The sequence below is a fragment of the Eleutherodactylus coqui genome, chromosome 3, assembly GCF_035609145.1.
Source record: "Eleutherodactylus coqui strain aEleCoq1 chromosome 3, aEleCoq1.hap1, whole genome shotgun sequence".
Taxonomy (NCBI): domain Eukaryota; kingdom Metazoa; phylum Chordata; class Amphibia; order Anura; family Eleutherodactylidae; genus Eleutherodactylus; species Eleutherodactylus coqui.
Genome location: NC_089839.1, coordinates 146738626 through 146763664, shown reverse-complemented (window position 1 = coordinate 146763664; position 25039 = coordinate 146738626). Strand labels below are relative to the sequence as shown.

Here is a 25039-nt window from a genome sequence, read left to right as displayed (position 1 = left end):
TTAAATACCGCTGTCAGAGCGGTATTTAAAGTGTTAACAGTTCCGACAAGCGCCACGGCTCGTCGGAACTGCTGCCGCCGGGTGCCCGCTGTAAGAACAGCCGGCACCCGACGTTGTATGGAGCGGGATCCACCCGCGATCCCCTCCATACAACCATTTGTTCGACTTGCGAACAAAACGGAGTTGCGAACGGGCTCCCGGAACGGAACCTGTTCGCAAGTCGGGGAGTAACTGTACACATATATACTGAAACAAATAAAGGGAGGGGAGGGCGGGGTTGAGGTCAATTTAAAATTATACATATACGAGCATATGTGTAAAAACCACTACAAAGAAACACTAGAGCAGGTGCAAGCAAACACATCGCTGTTTTCATTTTGCTCGTTTTTGCTCCACTCCCCGCCCCCCCGTGTTTTATGCCTCTGTAACAGGTGAGGACTACTGTCATTATTTAGTGACTTTGGTGAGTTTGTGGTCTTCTCTCAAGTATTCTCTGTTATCATAGACTGGCTGAATACTGTCCATGTTACATTACAATATTTCATATACCACGTTTCCCCAAAAGTAAGGCCTACCACACTAATAAGCCCTACCCTGATTTTCAGGGGGGGCTTAAAAATATTATACCTTCGCCATAAATAAGCCCTAGCTACACTACATGAAAAAAAGCAATACTCAACTATGCAGGTGGCGTCCGGGTCCCCCGCGCTGGTCTCCGGCGCTGCGGCAGGCTTCTGTGTAGTCCTCAACGCTGAAGGAGCATATCTTGCTGGTAAAGGGCCCTAAATACCCCGCCTCCAGCAAGCGAGTGCTCTGATTGGTTCATGAGAGCTTCCTCAGCCAATCAGAATCGGCGCTTGATGAACCAATCACAGTCATTCAATGATGATACCCCCCGAAAATAAGACCCTGTGCCTCTTTTGAGCCAAACATTATTAAAAGACAGGCTCTTTTTTTAGGGGAAACATAGTAGTTACATTTCATTATTCTCTATAGAGTGGCAACAGGATGGAGATGCTTTATGCTGAAAAGTTGGTGAAGTGCAGAATCACCTGATAAGTGTTCTTACAGACCGGCAAACCTGTCGATACTCAGCAATACTTTCGAAAATGTATAAAAGCAAAATGTGATTTACATGCCTTTGTGTTTTCTTTTTCTTTATTCAACCACATAGTAAATAAATGATTGTTTTATACACTGAATAAAATACACAAAATGTTTATTTTAGCAGTCGGATCCCCACGAATCATAAAGTGAAGGCTTCTTTTTGTCGCACAAGGGGATTTGACGATGCGATTGCTTGATTGCTTACATATTACACTACTAAACTTCTATACTAGTGTAAAACTAAGAGGCAGCCAATTAGGCCCTACGGTAGACATAGGGGCCTTCTTAAACCCCTGGCTGCCAAGACAACCCATCAGAATCCTATAATTGCGTTGTGTGGTTAGTAGGGGGACAGGGAGAGCTTCCTCTCTCTGTTTGACCACTTAGATGCCACTGTCGTTATTGATCACAGATGAGAGATTAAATGGCCAGGATCAGAGTTATTTCCCATCCCATACATTGAAGCAGAGTGTCAGCTGTAATATACACTGTCATGTGCAGTGTACTTGTTGCCATACGTGGTCTTTGCTGGCTCACACAGACCGGTAAAATGCTACAGGACTCCCACATCGTTTTCCGGATACGGTCGTGTGAATGAGCACGGGAGCGAGTGTACGCAGGGACGAGTGTCGGCATTCTAAGTGGGCCTATACTCTTTTGTGTGTGGCTGAGCATTATCCTGCTTGAAAATGCCTCTTGTAAGCGGCGATAAGTAACACATGTGGCTGCAGGATGATCGGAACACATCGCTGAGCTGTTTTTGTCGCTTATACCAGGGGTCCTCAACTCCAGTCCTCAACCAACAGGTCATGTTTTCAGGATCTCCTATAGTAAGAACACCTGTGGTAATGTCTGAGGCCCCGACAATAATTACATCACCTGTGCAACACTGAGGAAATCCTGAAAACATGGCCTGTTGGCGATCACTGAGGACTGGAGTTGGGGAACACTGGCTTATACCACTATTTGGGGTGATTGACTGTTGTATGTGATGGCCCTCCAGACCATCACACCAGCAGTGGGGGCAGTATGCAGCTCCACAGCAACTTGGATTTGTCACAGAAATCAACCTGGTTCCACTTCATAGCAGTCCTGTTTTGTCGTTCATGACACCGATGCAAATGGAAACAATGGTGAGTGGGTGTCAAAAGCAGTACACATAATGGGTGCTGGGAGACCAAATGTCCTTCAGCCAAGCACATGGAAAAGGTTCTGACAGACACAGGGGTGTATGGATGATTCCACCTGTCTCTGGATGACGGACAACAAAACAGTTGGAGCTGCTGGTGCTTGTTGGACAATCAGATGATCCTCTCTACAAGGACGTTCTGAGCCCGGTCACCTTGTATGCCCTCACACATTCACTGATCGCAACACCTCCTAACAGTCTGGTCAGAACAGCCCAGGTGGCAAGCAATTTGGCGATATGACCATCCAGCTTTTCACATCCCAATAATGCCCCCTCTCAGACTCTGGTAACTGGGTGAAATCTCTTCTCGAAATTTTAGAGGCGTCTAGTGGTAAACAAGCTCTACAGAAGTGGAAGAAGAGGTCAATACACACAAGGAGCCTCTGAGAGCCTTTTATAGGCCAAGGGGGGAACAACTTTTTTAGGGCTTAAGGGTGAAGTCACACGAACGTATATTGGCTCGGTTTTCACGCCGAGCCGATATACGTTGTCCTCGTATGCAGGGGGGGAGGATGGAAGAGCCAAGTGCAGGAACTGAGCTCCCGCCCCCCTCTCTGCCTCCTCTCCGCTATTTTCAATGGGAAGAGGTGGGACGGGGCGGGGCCTAAGTTTCGCAAATTAGCCCCGCCCCGTCCCACCTCTCCCCATTGCAAATAGTGCAGAGGGGCGGAGAGGAGGCAGAGAGGGGGGCGGGAGCTCAGTTCCTGCACTTGGCTCTTCCATCCTCCCCCCCCCCACCCCTGCACACGAGGACAACGTATAACCGAGCCGATATACGTTCGTGTGACTTCACCCTTAGATGGCAAGACTGTTCATCTAATCACACCACAACTGTCATCATTTGCATATCTGCCTGGGGCTAATTTCACACAGGCAAGAGCAATATCGGGTCCTGAAACACAGCCCAATATCGCCTTTGCTAACATACTTTTTTGCCACAGATGCGAGTCGCTTTTGGAGCAAAACCGCCTTGCATCACTCTGGGGATATAGCAATCCTCTGCCAAGGATGGCAGCCGCAGCAAGGAAAGTGGAGTTTCTCCCGTTGTTTTCATGCATGTAGCACGTGGTGCGATGCTGCCGCCGGCCCCATTGAAAGCAATGGGAGATGCGATGCAAGAGCACGCCTCAAGATAGGACGTGCTGTGATTTTTTTTCCCGCACCGCTACGCAATGCGGAAACAAGTCGCTCATGTGTATGACCCAATTTAAAAGAATGGGGGTCATATTCACGTGAGATTTGTTCTTCTTGCAATGCACAAATCTTACACAATTTTTTTTGCCCATGTGAAGCCGGCCTGAGATGTAACTGCATACAGAGTTTTGCAGCAAAACGACAACTTCTTTCAAGAGCTGGATTGTTGTTTTTTTTATAATGAGTGAATCAAAACAACAGAACAATAGGTGGTGTGTAGGTCATGCATGTGCCTATGTGTGTATATACATATATATATATATATATATATATATATGTATGTATAAACACATACACACTGGGTCAATTGTCATTAAAAATAAATAACACATGGAGAGAGATTTATCAGCCAATTTCTACCTATATATGCCCGTACATCATCTAATACGGAATCCATTTTTGCCTTGTCCTATTTATTTCGGATGATCCTGCTACTCTCAGCTCATGAATGAGTCAAGTGTGGATGGCCTGTCATCTATTAAACAAAAGGGGTGTTGTCTCTTTAAGTTTCACAAGGATGACATCAGCACTTGGGTTTGGCAGTCGGATTCAATGAGAGTAACACAGAGTAGAGACAGCTCACAGACTGAAGGGGGAAGGAGAGAGGCAGAACAGCTAGACGCAGGCACAGCAGGTAAGCAGCTCCCCACAATCCCTTGTCATCCTCCCCCCTCAAGCACCTGGCAGAGGTGACACCCCCAGGAGCAGACAGAGGGGACGCTCCACTATACACACATATCAATATTGAGGGGGGTGTTTGTCTTTTTAAGGGTGAAATGCAGGGGGAAACATAGTACCCCTAGAGCTTGTTTTCTGTAGACTGCTGGGGGATGGGTGTAATACAGAACAAACACTATACAATAATGGTTATTTTTGGGGGGGTTCTTACTGTACAAAGTCATAGATCGTCTGCCGGTTTGTAAATGTTTAGATTTATCCTTCTCTTTAATTCCTGGATAAGAGGAAGTGGGGGTGGGTAAAAGAGCATCTATTATCTCAATATGATGGAAGAGTTTTTGCTCCATGACTCTGGGGGGGCTACAGGGCCTGGCCGTTCCTACGTGTATATAATATATATTTTGTGTTGATATATTAAAATTATTTTAAGCTTAGAAGAAAAGACAATTTGCATTTGTGAGGGATTATTTCTAGTATTTGCAGTAGGTCCACAACCCACTGGAAAGCATAGAGTGTGTCGGTCTGGAGGGCATTTAATAGTAAAGGGGTGCTAGGATGACACCCCCCCCCCCTTCCCCAATATTTTCAGTGCAATACATCATTCAATCTGTTCTGTATTCAAAGGGTGGGGTAAAGGCCTGGGAAAAAAATGCAAAGCCCACCCCCTTTGTTCTCTGCTGGACAGAAAATACAGATAATACATTGCTGATCAGAATTGTGGGTTGTTTATTCTGAGCAAGATCGCACATTTCCATGCAAGGACTTAATAGGAAGGCTGAACATTACATAATCAACAGCGTTATTCCCACTGATGCCTCCTGGTCCTGGTGTTGGCTCAGGCATGAATAATTTGTGGTATTAGGAATATGCTACACTTGTCATGCTCTAGTTATGCGTACATAAGTATAGCAAGCTCTTTATGGGAATACATAGAATGTTACAATGTATCCTGTTTGTTATGACTTAGATGTATTGCTTTCTGTAGGATGTATTGTTTATGTGGATCAGAGGTTTCCAAAATGTCTATTTCCTAGTGTGAAGGGGGAAGTATTGTGACTTGCTATAGAAAACAGCTTGTAAACAGACATACAAAGTAGTATATACAATACTCAGAGCTGAAGATGTTTACCAGGGTCATTCAATCAGTGTCAGCCATCCTCCACCCCCATCGTACAAATTATATTAGCTTGTTCTATGACTGGAGTGACGTATCAGTTTCTGTTTGTGTTTTGTGTATTTGCATTACCTGAAAGATACAGTATAGTTTAAACAACCATTTTTATATTTTTATGTGTCCCTTGTGATATCACATTCTTTGTTTATGCTTTGTGATTTGCAATCTGAGTTTTACCCTTCACCACTCATCAGGTTGTCACAATTGTTCTAATGACTTGGTTTCTGTGGATTGTATCTGCTATAATTACATAGGACAGTTTGGCTCATATTGTAGGACTTGTTTATGGACAACTTTGGTAATCTCCTTGTGGGGATGTCGCTGCACACATCTGTTGTATAAGAATATAATGACCACTTCTTAGTAGCAAACAAGACAAAGGGTATGTGCACCTATACACATCTTTATGACTCCTGTAAGAATATATTATAGGGGTGATTTAAGCCACTGCTGTTCATTAGAATGAATGCGCTATGGCGTTCTAAGTTGATACTTATTAGACTGCTTTCGCCCTTTCGTTCGCCCCCCCCATCAGTAACCTCTTCTAACATGTCTGTAAAAGGCTGCGTTCGCATTTGGTGTTTTTGTTGTGTGTTTGAACCATTAGAAAAAAAAACATAAAAATGCATGTGGCTTTTGAAAAATGTTTTTTTTTTTTGCTGCTGCAGTTCTAAAATGTAACAAAAAAACACTAATGTGAACTCAGCCCAAGGGTATATTCACATGGGCAATTTTTCTGTCTGATTTTTTTTTTTTTTTTTTTGGACCAAAAAAGATCTGTCTAAATTCGAACGGAAATGGAACACATTCATTTCAATATGAGTATTGAACAGTCTGATGTCCTACTGTAGTGCGGTTTTTGTATAAAAACGGCCTGTTCAAATGGGTGCCTTTAGAAAAAAACAGGTTGCACTTGAGTGATGCACAGACAAAGAATGGAAATCGTGCAGAAAACTCTTATGAAAATCGGCGTGATTTTTGCAGCATTAATTTGAATCCAACTGTGTGAATATACCCTTAAGGTGAATGGATTTTGGTATTGAGACGTCAAGTTCACTGTTGGACTCGGTTCCTGACCCCACTAGAAGCACATTGGATTAAAACCAAGATATGCCTGCTACAGTGTTAGGGAGCGGAAATATGGATGTTTCTCTCACATGTCATAACCTGTGGTGCTATGCAGCAGTCTCAAATCAGCAATGCACAGTCACCTTATGAAACTTGTTTTTCACTCTATTCTTTTTTTCATAAAATGTAGTAATGGGCTGAATTTCTGACTGTCTCACTATAGCAGAGCTGTGTGACCTCATCAGTGACCATAGGGGTCACAGGGCTTACCAGCATTTCCCTAATTTACCTCTATCTTCGGAATTGATGCCTTTTATGAACAGAATTAGAAAATAAAGCAAGGACGTAATGTTCCCAGGGTCTCATTGGACATTTCATCAGTGAATACAGATTGTTTTGTGACAACTGGTACTTCATCTATAGAGGGACAACATGGTAACCTCTTCTATGGAAGATCTCTTGGGACAAGGGTAGGGAATTTGGTGTCCACACCACTGCCGATCTTTCTTTTATTGGATGATCATGGTAAAAGGATATTAGGGAATTGCTATTGAAAGATGAATAAAAACAATCAGATCTTAGCCAGGATTTCTGCAACTTTTTTGACCTTGTAACATTCAAACACGCACAACGTACAGGATAAAGTGAGTGAAGGGTTCTTGCAACTGAAAAATGGTGAAATGTGCATTAATTGGCTGACAGATGGAAAAGTTGTCTGAATGTGTACATCACATTTTATTTCTTCTTACATATTATTTTTGCAAAAACATATCTGTGCAATAAAATAAACAAACCTATAGTTAATTTTTTTCACTCCCATGCAAGAGCTTGGTATAAGCCATCACTTTATGACTGGTGAATATCTGACCTCTGAGACCCCACAATACTAAGGATAAAGGGGCTTTAGCATTGATTCATTCCTTGGGCTGTTTCATGGAACTGCGACCCGCTCCATTTACTTGAATGGTATGTAGCTGCACAGCTGGTGGCTGGGGTGCTGCTGGGAAGGGGTAGCTGCGCTAAACCAGCACTGTGGCTAGTCCATTCTCAGGATTAGTAGGGGTTCTAGAAGTTGGACCTCCCCTGATCATAACAAGTTGGCATATCCTAGGGCTAAACCATCATTTTGAGAGAGAAATATCAATTTAAAGAAATTGTTACAGTCTGTCTTTAGAGGCCAGATTTTTATTCTCTACCAATTCCTGTACTACCGCCTATACGCCTCCCTCATCTATTAGTCTAAAAATAACACCGAACAGTTTTGACAGGTTGATGAAGTGTCAGATTTAAGATGGTGCTAATTTTATTTTTTACCTGCTCTTGTATTGTCTGAGGTGGGTTGCTTTTCTGAAAAGTTGACATCTCTATGAAAGCGATAATTCAGCCTTAAAATGTCATTTTGACATGTTTAATTCAAATATTAGAAATGTATCGTTTTCTGCTGAGTGCCTTTTAATAAATGGCTAACTGATTGTGTGACTTAGGCCGGCTTCATATGAGTCTGTAAATTCTGCCATGTTTACAGTACAAGCCATGTGGAGAGGACTTCAAAAATCTCCATTAAATGGAGTGAAAAATTTCTGCAACCTCTCTTTTAAGATACTGTGGTTTCTAAGTCTGTAGCATACCTACTGATGCTCTGGAGTTCTTCTGCAGCATTCAACCCTTGAAGTAGAAGGGCTAAAATCTGTGGCAGATCTGCAAGAAAATCTGTGGAAAGCCTGCAGCGAATACGCTGTGTATGAAAGGTAGCCTAGGTTAGGTGAAAACATGGTGGAAAAAATCCACAGTGACTTTGTTGCAAAATCTGCATGATTAACTTGCAGTTTTTGCTCTGCCTACTTGTAAAGGGGTCGGAGCGGACGTAGCGGAAGTCTCTGCTCCGACCTCTGTGAAGTGGCTGGCGCTTGTAACGGCAAGTGCAGCTCTCATTTAAATCAATGCGAGCGATGCCTGCAATTACAAGCACCAATCTCTGTGTAATTGTGGTACTGTCAGAGAGGCTGACAGTGGAGATTCGTCTGCCGGCTCCTGCTCCCCGGCGGCGGTATCTGATACCGCAACGCCCATGGACAGGCAGCCCACGAGATTATTCACACGACCGTAGTTAGCTATGTAAAAAAGAGAAAAAAAATTGCCCAAAAATCACGACTGTAAAAAGCATTGGAATCCAATGTATTCATACAGATGAACGATTTCTGGCCATAAAAAATAGCACATGTGCAAATGTTTTTGGTTGACTATTTTATACGGCGCTGCAGAGATACGCAGCAAGCTCCCATAGACTTCAATGGAAGCTAGAAAAAATGAAGAGACGGGGGGGTATTTTGCCAATACACAGCAGCGGCCGTGTGAATGCTAAAAATACACGACTAAAGTTCGAGACACTATCATGGCAATTCATTAATGCGATTAAACAGTGCGTACGGGCGAACGTATAAATGCATGTCCATGTACTGTCCAATCAAGAATCTAGGGGCGCAACTTCAATGCTCATGTGCAAGTACCCTAACATCTGTATTTTTTTACGGACATAATACAGAGCATATAGCACAACTGATGGATGGATCGATATTGCGCACATCCGTTTGAACAAACACTAACATGCAGGCAGAGCTTTGTTGACCTGCTTGCTGAAACCTCCATCAATTTCCAGAACAGCAGAAGGGTGAGTGTGCTTAACCGTTTCCATATCTACTATTGCCTGCGATGGAGTGTACAGTTCTTGGTACTGACAGTGTCCTCAATGGTATGCTACTGGCTGTTTCCCATGGATTTTTATGAATTTTCCTAACTATATGCCATGAACGTGTAATGATTGGAAACTCCTTTAATATGGGCTTTTGCCTGTGATACTGTAGTGTCTATATTATTAGGTGTGTTTACACTGTAAATTAAATTCTTACATCTGTTCATTGCTTTCCATGCTGTAATCTCCTGGTCACTCCACTCTTTCATAATATGTTGACTTGCTCCCATGGTGTCTGGTTGATAGAACTTTTGTGGAGGAGCAAAAAAATTGCTGACTATTCTTAACATTTTAATACAGTCCTAGGTCATGGGAAAAGACAAGCATTGAAACTTTTACTAGTAAAAGTTTCAAAAACCTAAAGGAGTCATGAAGGAATATCTTTAGAAGAGTCCTTACAAGTAGAAAGAAGGAATTAGCTGTCAACTATTGTCTTGGTGATAAATACTAGGCACAACCTGACTGCAAGGTTACAAATCGTCTGGAAGTAAAATCCTATTACTTAGGGCTTTCCAGGTTCGTCTGTGCTTGTTCAAAAAATTTCAAGCTAATTGCAGAATAGGAAGGAGTCCTTTTAGATTATCAAGGTCACCAGTATTATGTTTCTTGGTGGTTTAGTTTTGGTATCGTACAGTTAGCAGTTTAGTCGTTCACGACCCAAAAGCCAAGCTCCCTCCATGTTTTATGGTTAATCATTTGAGAGCTCCTCCATAGGGTTTCCAAGGCAAGGTTTTTACAGGGTAGGTCGCCAGGTCTTTCCCTAACCCTCCCCATTTATCCGGCCTTGGGACCGCGATATAGGGATGACACCTACACAGCTCGGTTGTGGTACAGTACACCGCTGTTCAGCATGGTAATGATTTGAATCTACTTGGGTATCTTAAGATGTGTGTTGACTGTACTGCCAGCACATTTTTTTTCTAAAAGTCTTACCGAAAATAAATCGATATATTAAGAGATCTTCCTATGCTATAATCCAAAAATACCTTTCATGTTTTGACTCGCGTAGGTGAGATGTGATGTGCAAATACTCATTAGCGTAGGTTTCTCTCTCTCTCTCTGTTGTGGAACTTTTGTTGAACTTGTGAGGTTGTGCCCACTAGTTTCATGACTAATAGCTTTAAGAACTTTTGGTGTGTTCCTAGGTTAGTGCTACTCAAATCTATTAGATGTCAGCAGGGGTATACCTTGTCCTAAGTCTATTGCTAGTCTTATATTGGCTAATTACCGTGCTGTTTGGTCTGCTCTAAACCTGCTTATCATCTAGTTGTCTATTCCCTATGAAGGTAACTTCAAAGTGTTAATAGTGGTGTATCATAGGTGATGATTGCACAATTAACACCTACAGCTAACCTGCCTGACCAGTCAAGAACTGGACTTTCTATTGTCAACTGTCTTCTGGTTGCCAGAATGGTGATAAACTACTGTGGGTGAAATGTTTAATTTTCCTTCCCTTTGCAATAAGAACCTGTGTTAGCCAGTAGAGCAAAATGTGATTGTTCCCAGCAAGAGAAACTAAGTATTCTTGCAGATATGATACTAACAAAAAGAAATTATGAAATGGCAAGCTTTCAAACCTACTTGTGGATCTTCCTCGGGCTTAAAGGGGTTGTCTTGCGGCAGCAAGTGGGGTTATACACTTCTGTATGGCCATATTAATGCACTTTGTAATATACATCGTGCATTAATTATGAGCCATACAGAAGTTATTCACTTACCTGCTCTATTGCTAGCGTCCCCGTCGCCATGGATCCGTCTAAATTCGCTGTCTTCTGGCGTTTTTAGACGCCCTTGCGCAGTCCGGTCTTCTGCCTGGTGAATGGGGCCGCTCGTGCCGGAGAGCTGGTCCCGCGTCGTCATTGTAGCTCCGCCCCATCACGTGTGCCGATTCCAGCCAATCAGGAGGCTGGAATCGGCAATGGACCGCACAGAGCCCACGGTGCACCATGGGAGAAGACCCGCGGTGCATTGTGGGTGAAGATCCCGGCGGCCATCTTGGAGAAGGAAGAAAGAAGTCGTCGCAGAGCGGGGATTCGGGTAAGTAATATATATATATATATTTTTTTTTTTAACCCGTTAAAAAACTTTTGGGTTGGCCATTAAAAGGTATCATATCTACAAGACTTCTTGGTTTCTCTTACTGAGAACAATCACATTTTTACCTTTTGCAATATTACATTTTAGCCTTTGTAACCCTTGTCTGTTCTTGTAATGCCCCATAAAACCTACCAGACTCTGAACACGCTATCATTTCGAACTTTTGTCCAACTCCATTGTTTAACTGTATAGTTTTTATGCATTTTTTTTCTCTCTACTTCCTACAGAGAAAAATGAAGCTCCTCCAATCTTTTATATAATCAGTCACATGTGAAACTGTGAGAAAAAATGTACTAACATCTAGTGGTTGCTCTAGGGGCAGGCCTATCGAGAGCGGAAGAGCTTCCTGTTGCTCTGTGTATTTTTTTTTTTTTTTCTTCAGTTTTTCTATGCCGTCTGTTTTTTTTGTTTTTTTTTTTTAAAGGAAGGGATATTTACAGTAGATACATTAGTGCCTGATATAAGAAATGCTAATTCGTTCCTGGTGTGCTTGTGTGCCAGAAATAATGAAAAATATTGACAGCAGTAAAAGATGTAATTTACCCTGCTGTGTTCACTTGGGCTGAAGGCTGGAAGCCATATAATAGCTGACACAAATTAAGATACCCAACCGGTGCATGCAATTTCTACTATTTTTGCTTGCACAAATGAAGACTTTAGAAGCAAGTAGCTTGATATGCCACTGCCAGTGTCTGATCCTTCCACGCACATCTAACCTGATGGATCATGGAGACAATAAATATGCATGTTCAGAAGATCTGATGACTTTATCGTGTCACTATCCATATATGAATGCGTTTTTTTTATGGCAGAACAACATTTTCCATTTTGACTGATCGGAACAGACAGTGAACAAGAAGTGTGACGGTTTTGGTCTGCTAAAATGGCAGCGTCTGTGCTGTTGGCTCTACTGTGGGCACCAGGTGAAAGATCCCAGGGTGGCACTCGTACAGATGGACGACCTTCTATATCACGTCATTCGTTGTTGGGGTAAAATGCATCACCGCATCCTGGCTTCTAGTTAATTAGAATTAATCAGTATTGGACTTTAGGTTATTGCCAGAACTGTCTATATTTGACTGCAACTCAGAATATCTGATAGTACATGTTAAGCGTCCATATACGTTAGATAAAAGTTTGCCGAATGAGCCAATTTAAGCAGGATCAGCTGACTATGTATGGGGTTTCAGAACTCTTCCTCCAAGAGCAGATGTTGATGAAAAGCAGGATGGAGCAATTGGATTGCAATATAAATTTGCAATTTACGTCAGTAAAAAACAATCACACGCATTAGATCCTGCAGATGTAAACAACTTGTCGACGAAAGGGGTCTGAGAAGGATGCCAATAATTGTTCTGACAGACTGACGGTGCACGGTCAAGTAAATTGCAGCCGATTACAGTGCTGGTGCTTCGTCTAATGTGTCCAAACACACAACTTGACACAAAACCATGTGTGTCAAATCAGTGAATAATCACAAATAAATTTTTGGGGTTTTATTTCCTTTATTGTCATAGAAGCCCCATAGTCACAAGATTGTGAACTAAAATGACTGTATAGGCAGGTTTACATAAGTATAACTTGGAATGCTTTTTTCGTGGGTTGTTGGCGTGAACAGGATTGTGGTAAACCTTCTGTTTGCGTAAGGTTGTTCCTCGGTGGTTTCGGGCTCCTACAGTAGCGAACTTATCTGCATTGTAATATTGAGCCCCGGTTTGTTTGTGCAGCTCTGTTTCTGGATCTGCTATGAAGAGTGCCTCACATGTGGGCCTTGCAGAGGGATGTGACCGTCTACAGATTCGTCCGTTGCTAACTTTGTAAATTCCGAGGATGGGTCAGCAATACACATTTGTGTGGAAAACGCCTTTTTAATTGCACACATGCATTGCTTTCAGATGTTTGTTTTTTCCCCGTAGTGAAGATGATGATTTTGGGGAGGAAAGTTGACAGAAGGCCAACCCCAGAAGATGCAGAATTTAGGGAGGAGGCCATAAATCCAAAAAGCACTGGATGAGTGATATGAAATGCACTACACCTTTTGGGCATTTGACATTTCCTATTGAGCTGCAGTTAACATCTGGAAATTGTCTTGTCACTAAAACACAGCAATAAAAGCTGCATTTTGATGCAAAATACTATGTCAGCCACACTAAGGAGGATGACTGCAGTATCCACATGTTCAAACTTGTGTATGATTTATGAATTCCTCACATTAGCCAGCACCTCACTGATAGAATATTTTGCATTTCTAGTAGATTATAGCATGCTTTAGTTTCTTTTGCAGTCTTTTTTTCACTACCTTTAGGACTCGTACACAGAAGTGGCACATCTACAGACGTTACAAGCGTCGGGTGATAAATATGCAGGATAAATTGACAAAACACTTGAATTTCCTATTTTTTCCTTATGGAACTTGACCACTCGCCACATTGATCTGTTGATAAATTGCGATGACCAGGCTGGTATTTTTTTTCCCTCCTGGACAGGGATTGTGTTTTCTGTTTGACAGATGGCAGTGTCACTTTGTTTTCAGTGACACCAATGTTGTTTAGCATTGATATGCAAGTGACAAATGGGGAAAAAAATCTTGCATCACAAGAGACTGGCTAGACTGGTGCTGACGATCACTTTGGGTTGCACTTCCTGTACAGGAAGTTGCTTGTAGTATGTAGGGTTATAAAATATTTGCTTTCAAGAGCTTGTGAAATGTTTATGGCAAAGTTTTTGAACCGGCAATCAGATGATGCATACAGGACAGTAGTCTGGAATGGATAATTATTGTAGACCTTTAGGAGCCAGTTGTAGACCGTTGCAGGAGTCAGTCTGATTCTTCCTAAGTGGCTAGGGGAATGATAAAGTTTCTCCTCGAGGAGAGCGCCAAGTTGGCGTAGGGAATCTTATATAGTCCATGCAATACTCCCTGGGGTAAAAAGTATGCAGATAGGGGATGGTAAAGTACCTCCACCGGTGCCCCCTATTGGAATGTGACTTCGCTATAAGTCAATGTTCACCCTTATAACAGACATTGACAACATGACTAAACATATAAACCAGACTGTCTGCAGAAAGGTGTCTCTTCCATCTTCATGTTTCATTTTGACATAGAACATGTCGGTACTGGTGTATCTTGACGCGACCAGAAGCTAGGGGTTTGACAGGGCTTGCATGCAGCTAGCTCTTAATAGGTTGAAGAATAGAAGGTCCTAGGAGCGTGCGTATTGCTTTAGTGTCTGGAGGGTTAGTTTTCCTATTAGGCTTACATGTGTAAGCCTAATGGGAAAAGCAACCCTCACCCTAACCCTCCAGACTAGGCACGCAGCAGTGCTCCCTGCACTCCCTCAGTGCAACGTGTCTACTCCATTCGGCCCTGCTAATGGCCCAGTCATTCACTGTTAAGCAGCGCTGTCAGTGTAACACTGCCGCCGCCACTTACACTGTTCACGCTGTACTGCTGGTGTCGGGGATTGAATAGAACGGCACTCCCAGCCTCGCCGCACTCCTCACGCACCTGTGACTCTGCCGGCGCCACTGCTCCCAGCCTCAGAACGCCAGTGGCCGCTGTGCTCCTGCGCCGCCAGTCCCTGCATCCCCTACCGTCTGAGAATGGCACTTTGGGCGTTAAGCATGCCCCCAGCCAATCAGAAGCTGGGAGTGTAAATAACTTTGACAGCTGTATTGTGTCGCCACACCTTACTTCTGGTGGCGACATAATACACCAGTACCAAACATGTCTATAGTTTCTGAACCGTACTCAGGCCAGTGAATGTTACAAAAACTTTTAAGTTTTAAAAAAAATGTTAAAAGCAACATAATTTCTAGACCGTACGTACGCCAACTGTTAGAGTTTCTCATTGTAAAGAGGAAGGACCAATGCACCTAGCAACAGGAGTCTGAGGTATGTATGATATCGTGTGATGCAATAGCGCCGCCATCTTGAGGTACTTCGGCATGATGTCATGTCTTATGATGTGTCATTTGATTCGCCTTAGTTCTAGAAGTATAAAGCGAAGAAAGCAAATGGTGAAAATGTAAAAAAAAATTGTGGTGCGAAAAATTCTTGTCATAAAATGACGCGACATATGGCTAGTAAATGGCTTCAAAATGGTGTAAACCACATGCAAGAGGGTAGCACGGTTAAAAAGAAGTGCAAAAAGTCTAAACTCACCAATGCCAAACGTCAAAAGGTTTATCGGGAGCGTCACATCTCTATCTCTGATTTGGAAATGCTGCTGTTTGTAGAATGATGGTGGCTTACTCTGAGACTACAAAGATTAGAGAGTACAAGATAGTCAGGACACGAGTGTCCATCATACTAGTTGGAGATTTCAAGAACGATGCCAAACTGAATTTACACACTTTAAGCTTCATGAAAACACATTTTAATCCAGATTATCTGCTCATCGAATCTCCCATGACTCTGGGTGGTACAAATATACATTCAACTTTCGCTGTAATATTGACATCAATCTCTTACCGCATGTATGTTCTCATATCACAGACCCCTTGTAGATCCACTTTGTTGAGAAGATGTGGAAATCTGTTTAGAAATTCAGAAATGAAGTTTCAAAACTAAAATTTCAAACCTATACTGAAAAGATATTTCAACAATATGCTCATGCGATTTGTGTTCTATTTCTCTATAGACTTGAGGTTGTGATTCCAACACAACCCACCGTTTTTTCCCTCACCTTTCCTAAAGTGTACTTCTCATTTTAGAATGAGCTGCCGTGTGTTTACATGAGGAATAACAAACACTATTTCTGGCCATTGTATGACTTGTAGCCTCCTTTTTGTTCACCAGTTTTCCCCTCTGCAGGCTGCAGCTTTAATTTTGGTAGCTGAGAAGCAGTAAATCTCTTCCCCATTAGCTCCAGCAATCAAATTGGTGTGTTTTTTTTTTTCTCTCCCTTTCCCTATAGATTTCTGTGGTCAGCGTGAGCTAGCACCACCCTCCACTTCCTTCTTTATATATCTGTTACTAGACAACAGGCCCAATTGAGACAAAAATGTCATTTTAGGTAAATAAAATGAATTGTACTTTTTTTGCTAGTTATCTCATTGGCTGTAATATAAGGACGCATTTGTTTAAAAGTTAGTGAGTAGTGACCATTTAAAATACAGTGTGCCTAAATAAGTCGTAATTTAGACATGCAAATTGATTCCAATTTTAACTTTTTTAATTTTGGTGATTCTTTGGCATAAAAGGGTACTTATTATCTTAGCAGAAATTTGCAAGGATACATAGCTGTTATACATAGTTTGGGAATGACTTTTTTTTTTTTTTTCTTTAGCTGAAGAGCATCTGTGGGGGAAAAAACAGATACGCTACTATCAAATTTATGTAAGTGGTAGATTCAGGAAATGTTTTCATTACATTTATTCTTGCCCCCTTAAAATTTCTCATTATACAGCAGGAATGGCTTAGGACACAATTGTTGGATGAAGATGCAGTAATTTGTATCATAGCTGTTTGACCAGACTACAGTATCAAATCATTTACCTGACACCTGACAATCTGTTGTTTGGTCCTTTCCTCCAGAAATGCTTTTGCCCAGCTAATTTTAATTCTCTGAATGAATTTAAAGTGGATATTCAATCATTTTTTTGCTGTAATGTGCCTCAGGGTACTCTATTAAAACACTTATCTACAGAATTGCATGTTGTGCCATATTACATATAAAGCTTTTCTCCCACTCCGTGACTGAGCGCACAGTTCACATATCTGAAAACTTTAAATCCAATTTCACACGGGTAGAAATCCCAGCCCAACCATGAGTCTAATCGCCATAACTAACAACATCATAAGGGCCTATGCTGATCGGACCTCTAGTCTGGCTGAAATTAGCATTTCTGTCTCTGCATTATGTTCATGTAAAATTGGTCTAAAGTGGACAATAAACATGAGCTTTTGGATTAGTTTCCACCTTTTCATTTCATGGCTGTGGTGCCAGGACGATGGATTGGAAAAATTGGCTTTTAATGTGGCTGACCCTTTGTCATCCATCACTCAATCCCTACTAAACAAAAACTTGCAATGGGGCTAATATGAGCTTTCATTCTGATGGTCAAGTTGGCCAATATTTTATGTTGATAGTAACCTTAAGAGACGGGGAATGTGTGTTAGTTGCCAAGATATTTTTGTTGGCTTCCAACTAGACCCACCTCTGTGTAGAGTTCCCCCCCCCCCCCCCCCCCATAAATGGCTCAACCTAAACAAGAATGATAGACCTGAAAAGGTGCAGAAAATAGCAGAATACCGGCCAGGGCTTGGTCAACTCATCATTGCCTAGTAGAGCAATTCTCAAGGATTTGTTACTCTAATAGTAGCAACTGTAAAAAGGGTCAAACAGGCCTTTAGTAGTATCCAGAACACCATCTCCTGAAAGGGTTAATAATACCCACTTTTAAAATGGCATCCATGTAAGTGACGGGAAACACAAGGAGTCCCCAAACACTTCCTTCACTGTGATTTTTGCAAAATCAATGTAGCCCCTCTGAACTCCAGTAACGGGTAGATGTGTTTGTATCATGAATTTCATGGCCCCCTGATTAAAGCGACCCCCTGAGTCTAGAGAAAGAAAGATGGCCACACCACTTCTCTGACTAGTTGATACGCACTGTGTATTAGTACGCATCGGTAGACTTAGACACTACATACTGCTCTGACTGGCCCGTGTTGGCCATGTAGGCAACGCTGAAGAATTAAAGCAGTGTGCTTCAGGTAGTCAGAAGTGTTGCGGACGTCTTTGTTTCTCCAAGTCCAGTGGGTCCCTCTAAATTCTTCTTCTACATGTTGTAGATATATTTGTTCAAATTTCCTCTGTCTTCTGAGAGCTGCAGATATTTCTGATGGTGAAGGCGCCTTGTTGACAGTTGTAAGAGAGAAATATCTGCAATGACGTTCTCTGTTTACAAGATGTTAGACTTGAGGACATTTGCTCTGAATTGTACAAGTGCATGTAATTTCTAAGACACTGTAGATAGTCCCATATTCTGCACGTGCCTCTAATAGTGTTACTGCCATGGAAATGTGCTATTGTTTTGCTGTGAGATGTGGGCAGAGGAATTCGGTATGGTGGGGAGGGAGAGATCATAAAGTTTTGCCATTGTGTCTCTCCAAGCAGAGGTGGTATTGGTCTCTGAAAACATTAGGGTATCATAGTGAATGGAGTAAATCAGAAGTAGATTAAAAATAGCATTAAGTGATGAATGTTATATTAACCCGATACTGCTTGACGTCTGCTACAATGGAGAACACTATATTTTAAGGTAATTGAAAAGTGGTTCTAGGGTTTAGAAATCACAGCTGGAGCACTGAACATAAGTATATAAAGTCTTTTGTAGAGTCCAGCTATAATTTGTGGCTTACTAAAGCAGATTGAAAGACCTTTATCTACCACAGGCTATCCTATTACATGTGTTTTGTGAGTGTGCTATACACTGACGCCAAGATGGTGTAGAGGGTATTTAATCGTTACTCAGAAGTCCAGTACTCTCTAACTTACTAATGCATTTCGCTTACCTTCCAGGGTGATGCAGGTTCCTTATGGCTGATGGCACGGCAAAAAAATACCTGCTTTGATAAAACTTGACTCGTATGTAGAGATGAGCGAGCGTACTCGGAAAACACTACTCGCTCGAGTAATTTGCTTTATCCGAGTATCGCTGTGCTCGTCCCTGAAGATTCGGGTGCCGGCACGGAGCGGGGAGCTGGAGGGGAGATCTTTCTCTCCCTCTCTCCCGCCCGCTCTCCCCTGCTCCCCGCTGCGACTCACCTGTCAGCCGCAGCGGCACCCGAATCTTCAGGGACGAGCACAGCGATACCCGGATAAAGCAAATTACTCGAGCGAGTAGTGCTTTTCCGAGTACGCTCGTTCATCTCTACTCATATGACATCTCGTAAAACACTTAAATCAATGAAACACCTGATTTCACCTTAATGTGTAAATTGGCTGTTTTTTTTTTTGTTCTAGTAATGTTTTACGAGACCTAATAAAAGTTACGTTTTAATGGACACATCGATATTTTTTTCCATAAGTATGAATTGTTCTGTCCTTGCTATGTATCAGTAGGGGGACTACATTTTTAGACCGGACTCTCACGAGCCGATCGGATGCCGCATGCGGGATGCGGGAGGCCCGCAGCAGATTCGGGCTGTGAGCCCGGACAGTGATCCTGCATACCTCATTACACTGTATTGCAGATTATCACGGGCTTGCAGGCGGTCATGTGCAGTAGTGTTGTGTTTTTTTTGTTTTTTTTTTCTTTCTTTGTATTTCCCGCACCATCGCTTAGCAATGACTCGGGTACCTGCAGCCCATATGCAATATTTATTGCATATGGGCTGCAGGTCGGACCACTCTATTGACTTCAATGGAGGCTGTCCACATGGATTCCATAGCAAAGTGGAGCATGCTGCGATCTTTCTTCTGCACGCAGAATACGCAATTTGTTTCCACGATTGTAAAAGAAAATTTGTAAAGTTCATGCCTCCAATGCCCACATTTACTGCGGATTGTCTGTGCGGATGAAGATCGTGGAATCCGCAATACAAAAAACAGTTGTGTGAGACTGGCCTTAGAGTAATTTTTTGGAAAATGGCGCAACATATATAAATGTAAACTGTTTTATACACTGGCTAGCCATAACACTACAGACGGATGAAGTGAATAACGGTCATTATCTTGTGACAATCCGTGTGCAGAAAGAAATGCGTAAAGCAAGCGCTGATTGATGGAGAGTCTTCATGGAACTTGGGATTGCTGTACTCTGGACCCAGGAAGGACCTATGATTGCTGACTGACGGGCATCTGATATTTTATCAGTAGCCAGATTTCTTTTGGAGCGTCACCAAATATTATTTTGCATACAATTAATTTCCCCCCTTGGTTCTAGGATATTGCCCAGTCGAATGTCTTAAAGAATGGGGTTACCTCCCATATGTATGTATTATTTGATCACCCTTGGACTGGACTAATGACCAGTACCTTACCCCAACAGATCAGTTTGTGTGAGTAATATAAAATATCTGTGTTTTTCTCACTGTGGAAAAACCAGGAATGCAGCTTTTTCCCCTCTTCTTTTAATTGTTGGTTCCTATATTGTGACAATGGCACCCATAAAGATGTGGGATACATTATGCAGCGAGGAAACAGTCAAGTCTTGAAGTTAATATGATAGAAAAATAAGCAAAGTATCTGAGTGACTAAGTTCTAGATGAGCATCTCCAAAATGGCAGGTCTTCAAAGAGTTGTCCAAGGAAGAATGAGCAGTGACCGGTTCCTTGCCACATGACACTCATTGATGCGCTAGTAGGAGAAGGCTAGCCCTTTCAATGTGGTCCGAAAGAAGAGCGCCTGTAGTACAAATTGTGGGAAAAATGTTTCTGCTGGCTATGACACACTGTGCGTCCTGACACTTTTCTGTCACCGCTTGCTGTGTAGTGCAGTGTTCCCCAACCCCAGTCCTCAGGGACCGCCAACAGGTCATGTTTTCAGGATTTCCTCAGTCTTGCACAGGTGATGTAATTATTGTCGGTGCCTCAGACATTGCCACGGGTGTTCTTTCCATAGGAGAACCTGAAAACATGACCTGTTGGTGGTCCCTGAGGACTGGAGTTGGGGACCCCTGGTATAGTGCAAATGCTGATCATGGAGGAATAGAAGAATATGGCCTGGTTTCATGAATTGTATTTTCTTTTGCATCATGTGTATGGCCAGTTGCATATGTGTTGTTTATTGGAGGAAGATTAGGCACCAGTATCCACAATGGGAAGAAGACGAGCCAGTAAATGTAATATTATGTCCTGGGCGATTGTTCTGCTGTGAAACCTTGGGTCATTAGGTGATAATTGTCAAAGTTTCATCCAATCTAAACATTGTAGCAGACCAAGTACACCCTTTCATTGTAACTGTATTCCCTAATGGCAATGGTATCTTTCAGTGAGATCATGCATTAAGTCACACTGCAAAACTGATTCAGGAATGGTTTGAAAAGTTCAAGGTGCTAACTTGCTTTCCCAATGCCCAGATCTCAGTCTGACTGGGCATCTGTGCAGGGGCGTAACTATAGAGGATGCAGGGGATGCGATTGCACGCAGGCCCACAAGCTTTAGGAGGCCCATAAGGCTTCTCTTTTCCATATAGGGTGCCTAATACTATGACTGAAGCATTATAGTTGTGGGGGTTAGAGGGAGCCCTTTGCATTGGGGCCCAGAAGCTTCTAGTTATGCCTCTGCATCTGTGGAATGTGCTGGAGAAATCCAATCCAATTGACTGGATTCTGATCTGCTGCCATCACCTTGGTGCCAGATACCAAAGGAGATCTTCAAAGGTTTTGTGGACTTATGCCTTGACAGGTCAGATTTGTTTTGGTAGCACAAGGGGGGACCTACACAAGATTAGGCAGGTGCTTTTAAATATTATGGCTAATTGGTGAAGATGTTCACCTGGGAATGCTGAATATATGTGTGACTGACTGTATAAGGTTTGATATTAGATTTACTTTGCCATTTAGGCCTCATGTCCACGGGGAAAATAATAATTAAAATCCGCAGCGGATCACCCGCGCGCGGATCCGCGCCCCATAGGAATGCATTGACCACCCGCGGGTAGCTAAATACCCGCGGATGGTCAATAAATGTGAATTAGAAAAATCATGGAGCATGAAAAAAAATGGACATGCTCCAATTAGGTGCGGATCACGCTCCGGATGGCCCCATTGATCTCTATGGGGTGCGGGAAATCCGCTGCGGGTGTTAAATGCCATTTATTTGGGTGCGTGAAATCTGCATGCGGATTACAAGTTTGGCTTCTTTTTCAGTGGCCTTGCATTTTTTTTCACGCGCAGATGCAAAAATGCCATCCGCGTGCATACACGCGTGAAAAAAAACGCATCCGCGTGTCATCCGCATGCAATAAAATACTATTTTAAGCTCATCCGCACTGCATCCGCGGCCCAAATTCGCGTTACAAATCCGGAGCAGATTTGATTTTCCCCGTGGACATGAGGCCTTAATCATTCATTCATGCTAGTAAACAAACTATCAACATGTAGCAAATATTTATTTTACATGACTTGTTAGTTAGTTCGGAAAAGAGTAGTTCTTCAGTTTGATACTTTCTTTTCACATGGACCTTTTTATCATCAATAAGGCTTTGTTCATTTCTGCTTTGGAGCCTCTGATGCAGATGCCATCATGTATTTGACAGGAAAAATAGTGCTGCTTGTGGAAACTATGGCAGAACTTGGCAGATCCGATTATACATCAGTGGGTTCTGCTGTATGACAGGTCTGACATTTGTGAACAGAGCCTCATATTACCATATAAAAGTAATGCCGAATCGCTGACAGAGCTTCCAGTACATATTGAAAGTGCTTGTATATAGTTTTCTACTACAGATACAATGTGCTTGTATTAAATTGGGGGGGGGGGGGGAAATCTTACAACCCTTCACTAGGCTGAGCACTTGCCTGATTGCAGAAAAACCCTATTTAGTGGGAGCTATTCTATTGATAGCTTTTGAGTATATCAAAACTCACCTACTAAAACGATCTAATAGACAGTGATGTATTACCTGGGGAACTTTTTTTAGTGCGCAGACTATCTGGGTATTGACCAAGATATCACTCTAAGTGATAACTGGGCACTGTTCCTCTAGGAAATATTATTAGGCTATCAAGTACCGCATATCAGCTTAGGAGGAATTATTGCAGCGATCACTCCTCATAGTGGGGTGCTAATTCAATACAGTACCTTACCTATACTTACTCATTGCCTCTAATGGATTATAGTCCTAATCTTTAAACAATTTTCTGATAACCTTACTCCAGGGAATCATCCCAGGAGATATTTGAGCCCCTGAGGAGCCAACGCAGTGGGCGAAACACCTAGGGAAATTACAAGGCCTATTTTGTGCATAAAAACATCTTGTGTCTATTATATATTGGACTATATAAGTTGTATGCAAATTCCAGCTGATTACGACATCATGTTCAGGTTCGGAAAAAAATGCATAGGTTTTTTTTTGGAACATTTAAACCAACCCCCCCCCCCCTTCAAAAAAAGAGCTATTTCTGGACGTAAAAGACCTAATAAAGAAAACATCCAGGATCGATACTGATCTTGAAGTGTTACTATATGATACAATTTCACATTCCCTACCGGATAGCAGATTTTTTTGTTTGTGTCCATAAGGTTTTTAAGCAATATTTATTAAAAGTTAATTTTTATGAATTTATATTTTTGGGTCCTAAAAGTGAGCTTGATTAAGTAACTGGGGACCTTACTGCCTCTGTGGAGTTGCTTTTCTATGTGCTATTTTTGAAGCCAAAATTAAAAGTGGATTAAAAAAGAAGTAGAATGTTTTGTATATACTTTTTGCCTCCCATTATGATCCACTCCTTGCATTGGCTTTAAAAATTGACCCATGTGAAAGCACCCTTATTTGCAGCCTGGTTCCCCGCTATTCTCTACTTCATTCTGATGCAACAGTGATGAAGTTCCAACCCAGAGACAAGTGACTAATGCCAATCACCAGCTCACTTAGGATCATGTGACTGCTGCAGTTAAACATGAACCAGTGTTCAGATGTCATCGCTGTTTCATCAGAAAGTGTAGAGCAGTAGCATATAGGGCGGTGGCAGAAAGTCAGTGGTGGTGTGTCGACTGAGGAGTGTCTTATTACCTTTTTTTTTTTGTTGTTGTTGTTGTTTTTTTTTTTGTTTTTTTGTTAGGGCATTTCTGTATAAAATACATAGTCTAATATGCTGGGTACCTGCTGTATTTTGGGTCCATTACTGTGAGCATGTGTCAAAGAGCTATCACTCATTATTTAATGTCTATTATTGTGTTTTAGTATTTAATCTTTTACCAGTAGTAATGGCATTTAAAAAACACAGGTTTTAAAGAGATGTTTCCATTGTATTTTTGCTGCAAGAGGAAAAAATCCTAAATTGTAATGTTTTACTGTTTTATTATAGTGTAAAAGATGGAGCTCAGAGTGGGAAACAAATACAGACTGGGCAGGAAGATTGGAAGCGGCTCCTTCGGAGACATCTATTTAGGTAAGCAGGCATGTACTGGTATTTAATGATGTGCTGAAAAGCAATATTTCATCTTATTTCAAGAGAAATCTATCATGCCGATTATAGAAACATAAAGGTTTATTCCCTTCTCCTTATTAAAATAATAAACATGCACGCTTGGATTAATTTGAGCTTGCATGTTTATTAAGGGACTTGCAAAAGATTGCTTTTGCTGTCTCTCCTTGCCCCCCCCCCCCCCCCCCCCCCAACTAAACAGGATGTCCAAGCATGCATGCTTAACTCAAGAGCGAGGAAAATGCTATTTTGGCATCACTCATCTCTAGAGGATACAAAGAATTGGGCATGTTTATATCCATAGTTTACTCTCATACACATTAGGCTGTATTCACACAGGTTTTCTCCTCCACCTTCCCCTGCACAAGTTGTGTCCGATTCCAAGATGGACGGGGAAAGTACCCATTCGTTTGAATGGGTTAATTCATAGGAGTGAGAAAAGAGGCAAATAAGATCAGCCTAATAGGCTGGGTTAGAAAAACTGTTGCATGCCCTATTTCTGGGAAATTCTTCAAGAATTACCCATTATTTTGTATGGGAGCGTGAAAAACAACACATTGGACTCGCATGCCTTGTTGTTTTGTATGGTTGTTTTTTTTTGTTTGTTTTGTTTAATGCATTTTTTACTTTTACATGAAATTTCAACACATGTTATTCTAGGGATCACATGGGGGGACAGGAA

General features: G+C 42.0%; 1 protein-coding gene across 4 annotated transcripts in view; it reads left to right on the top strand.

Annotated features, from left to right (window-relative positions):
• Window positions 1–4038: 4038 nt before the first annotated feature.
• Window positions 4039–25039, top strand: part of CSNK1E (casein kinase 1 epsilon) — a 49223-nt gene continuing 28222 nt past the window's right edge. The window contains exons 1-3 of one of the 4 annotated variants that reach the window (XM_066596267.1): window positions 4039–4124; window positions 16548–16597; window positions 24238–24321. In XM_066596267.1, coding sequence (XP_066452364.1) covers window positions 24246–24321 — 76 coding nt within the window. In that variant the 5' untranslated portion in view covers window positions 4039–4124; window positions 16548–16597; window positions 24238–24245. The remainder of the gene's footprint in view (window positions 4125–16547; window positions 16598–24237; window positions 24322–25039) is intronic. The other 3 variants (XM_066596269.1, XM_066596268.1, XM_066596270.1) reach the window with 3 other exon arrangements.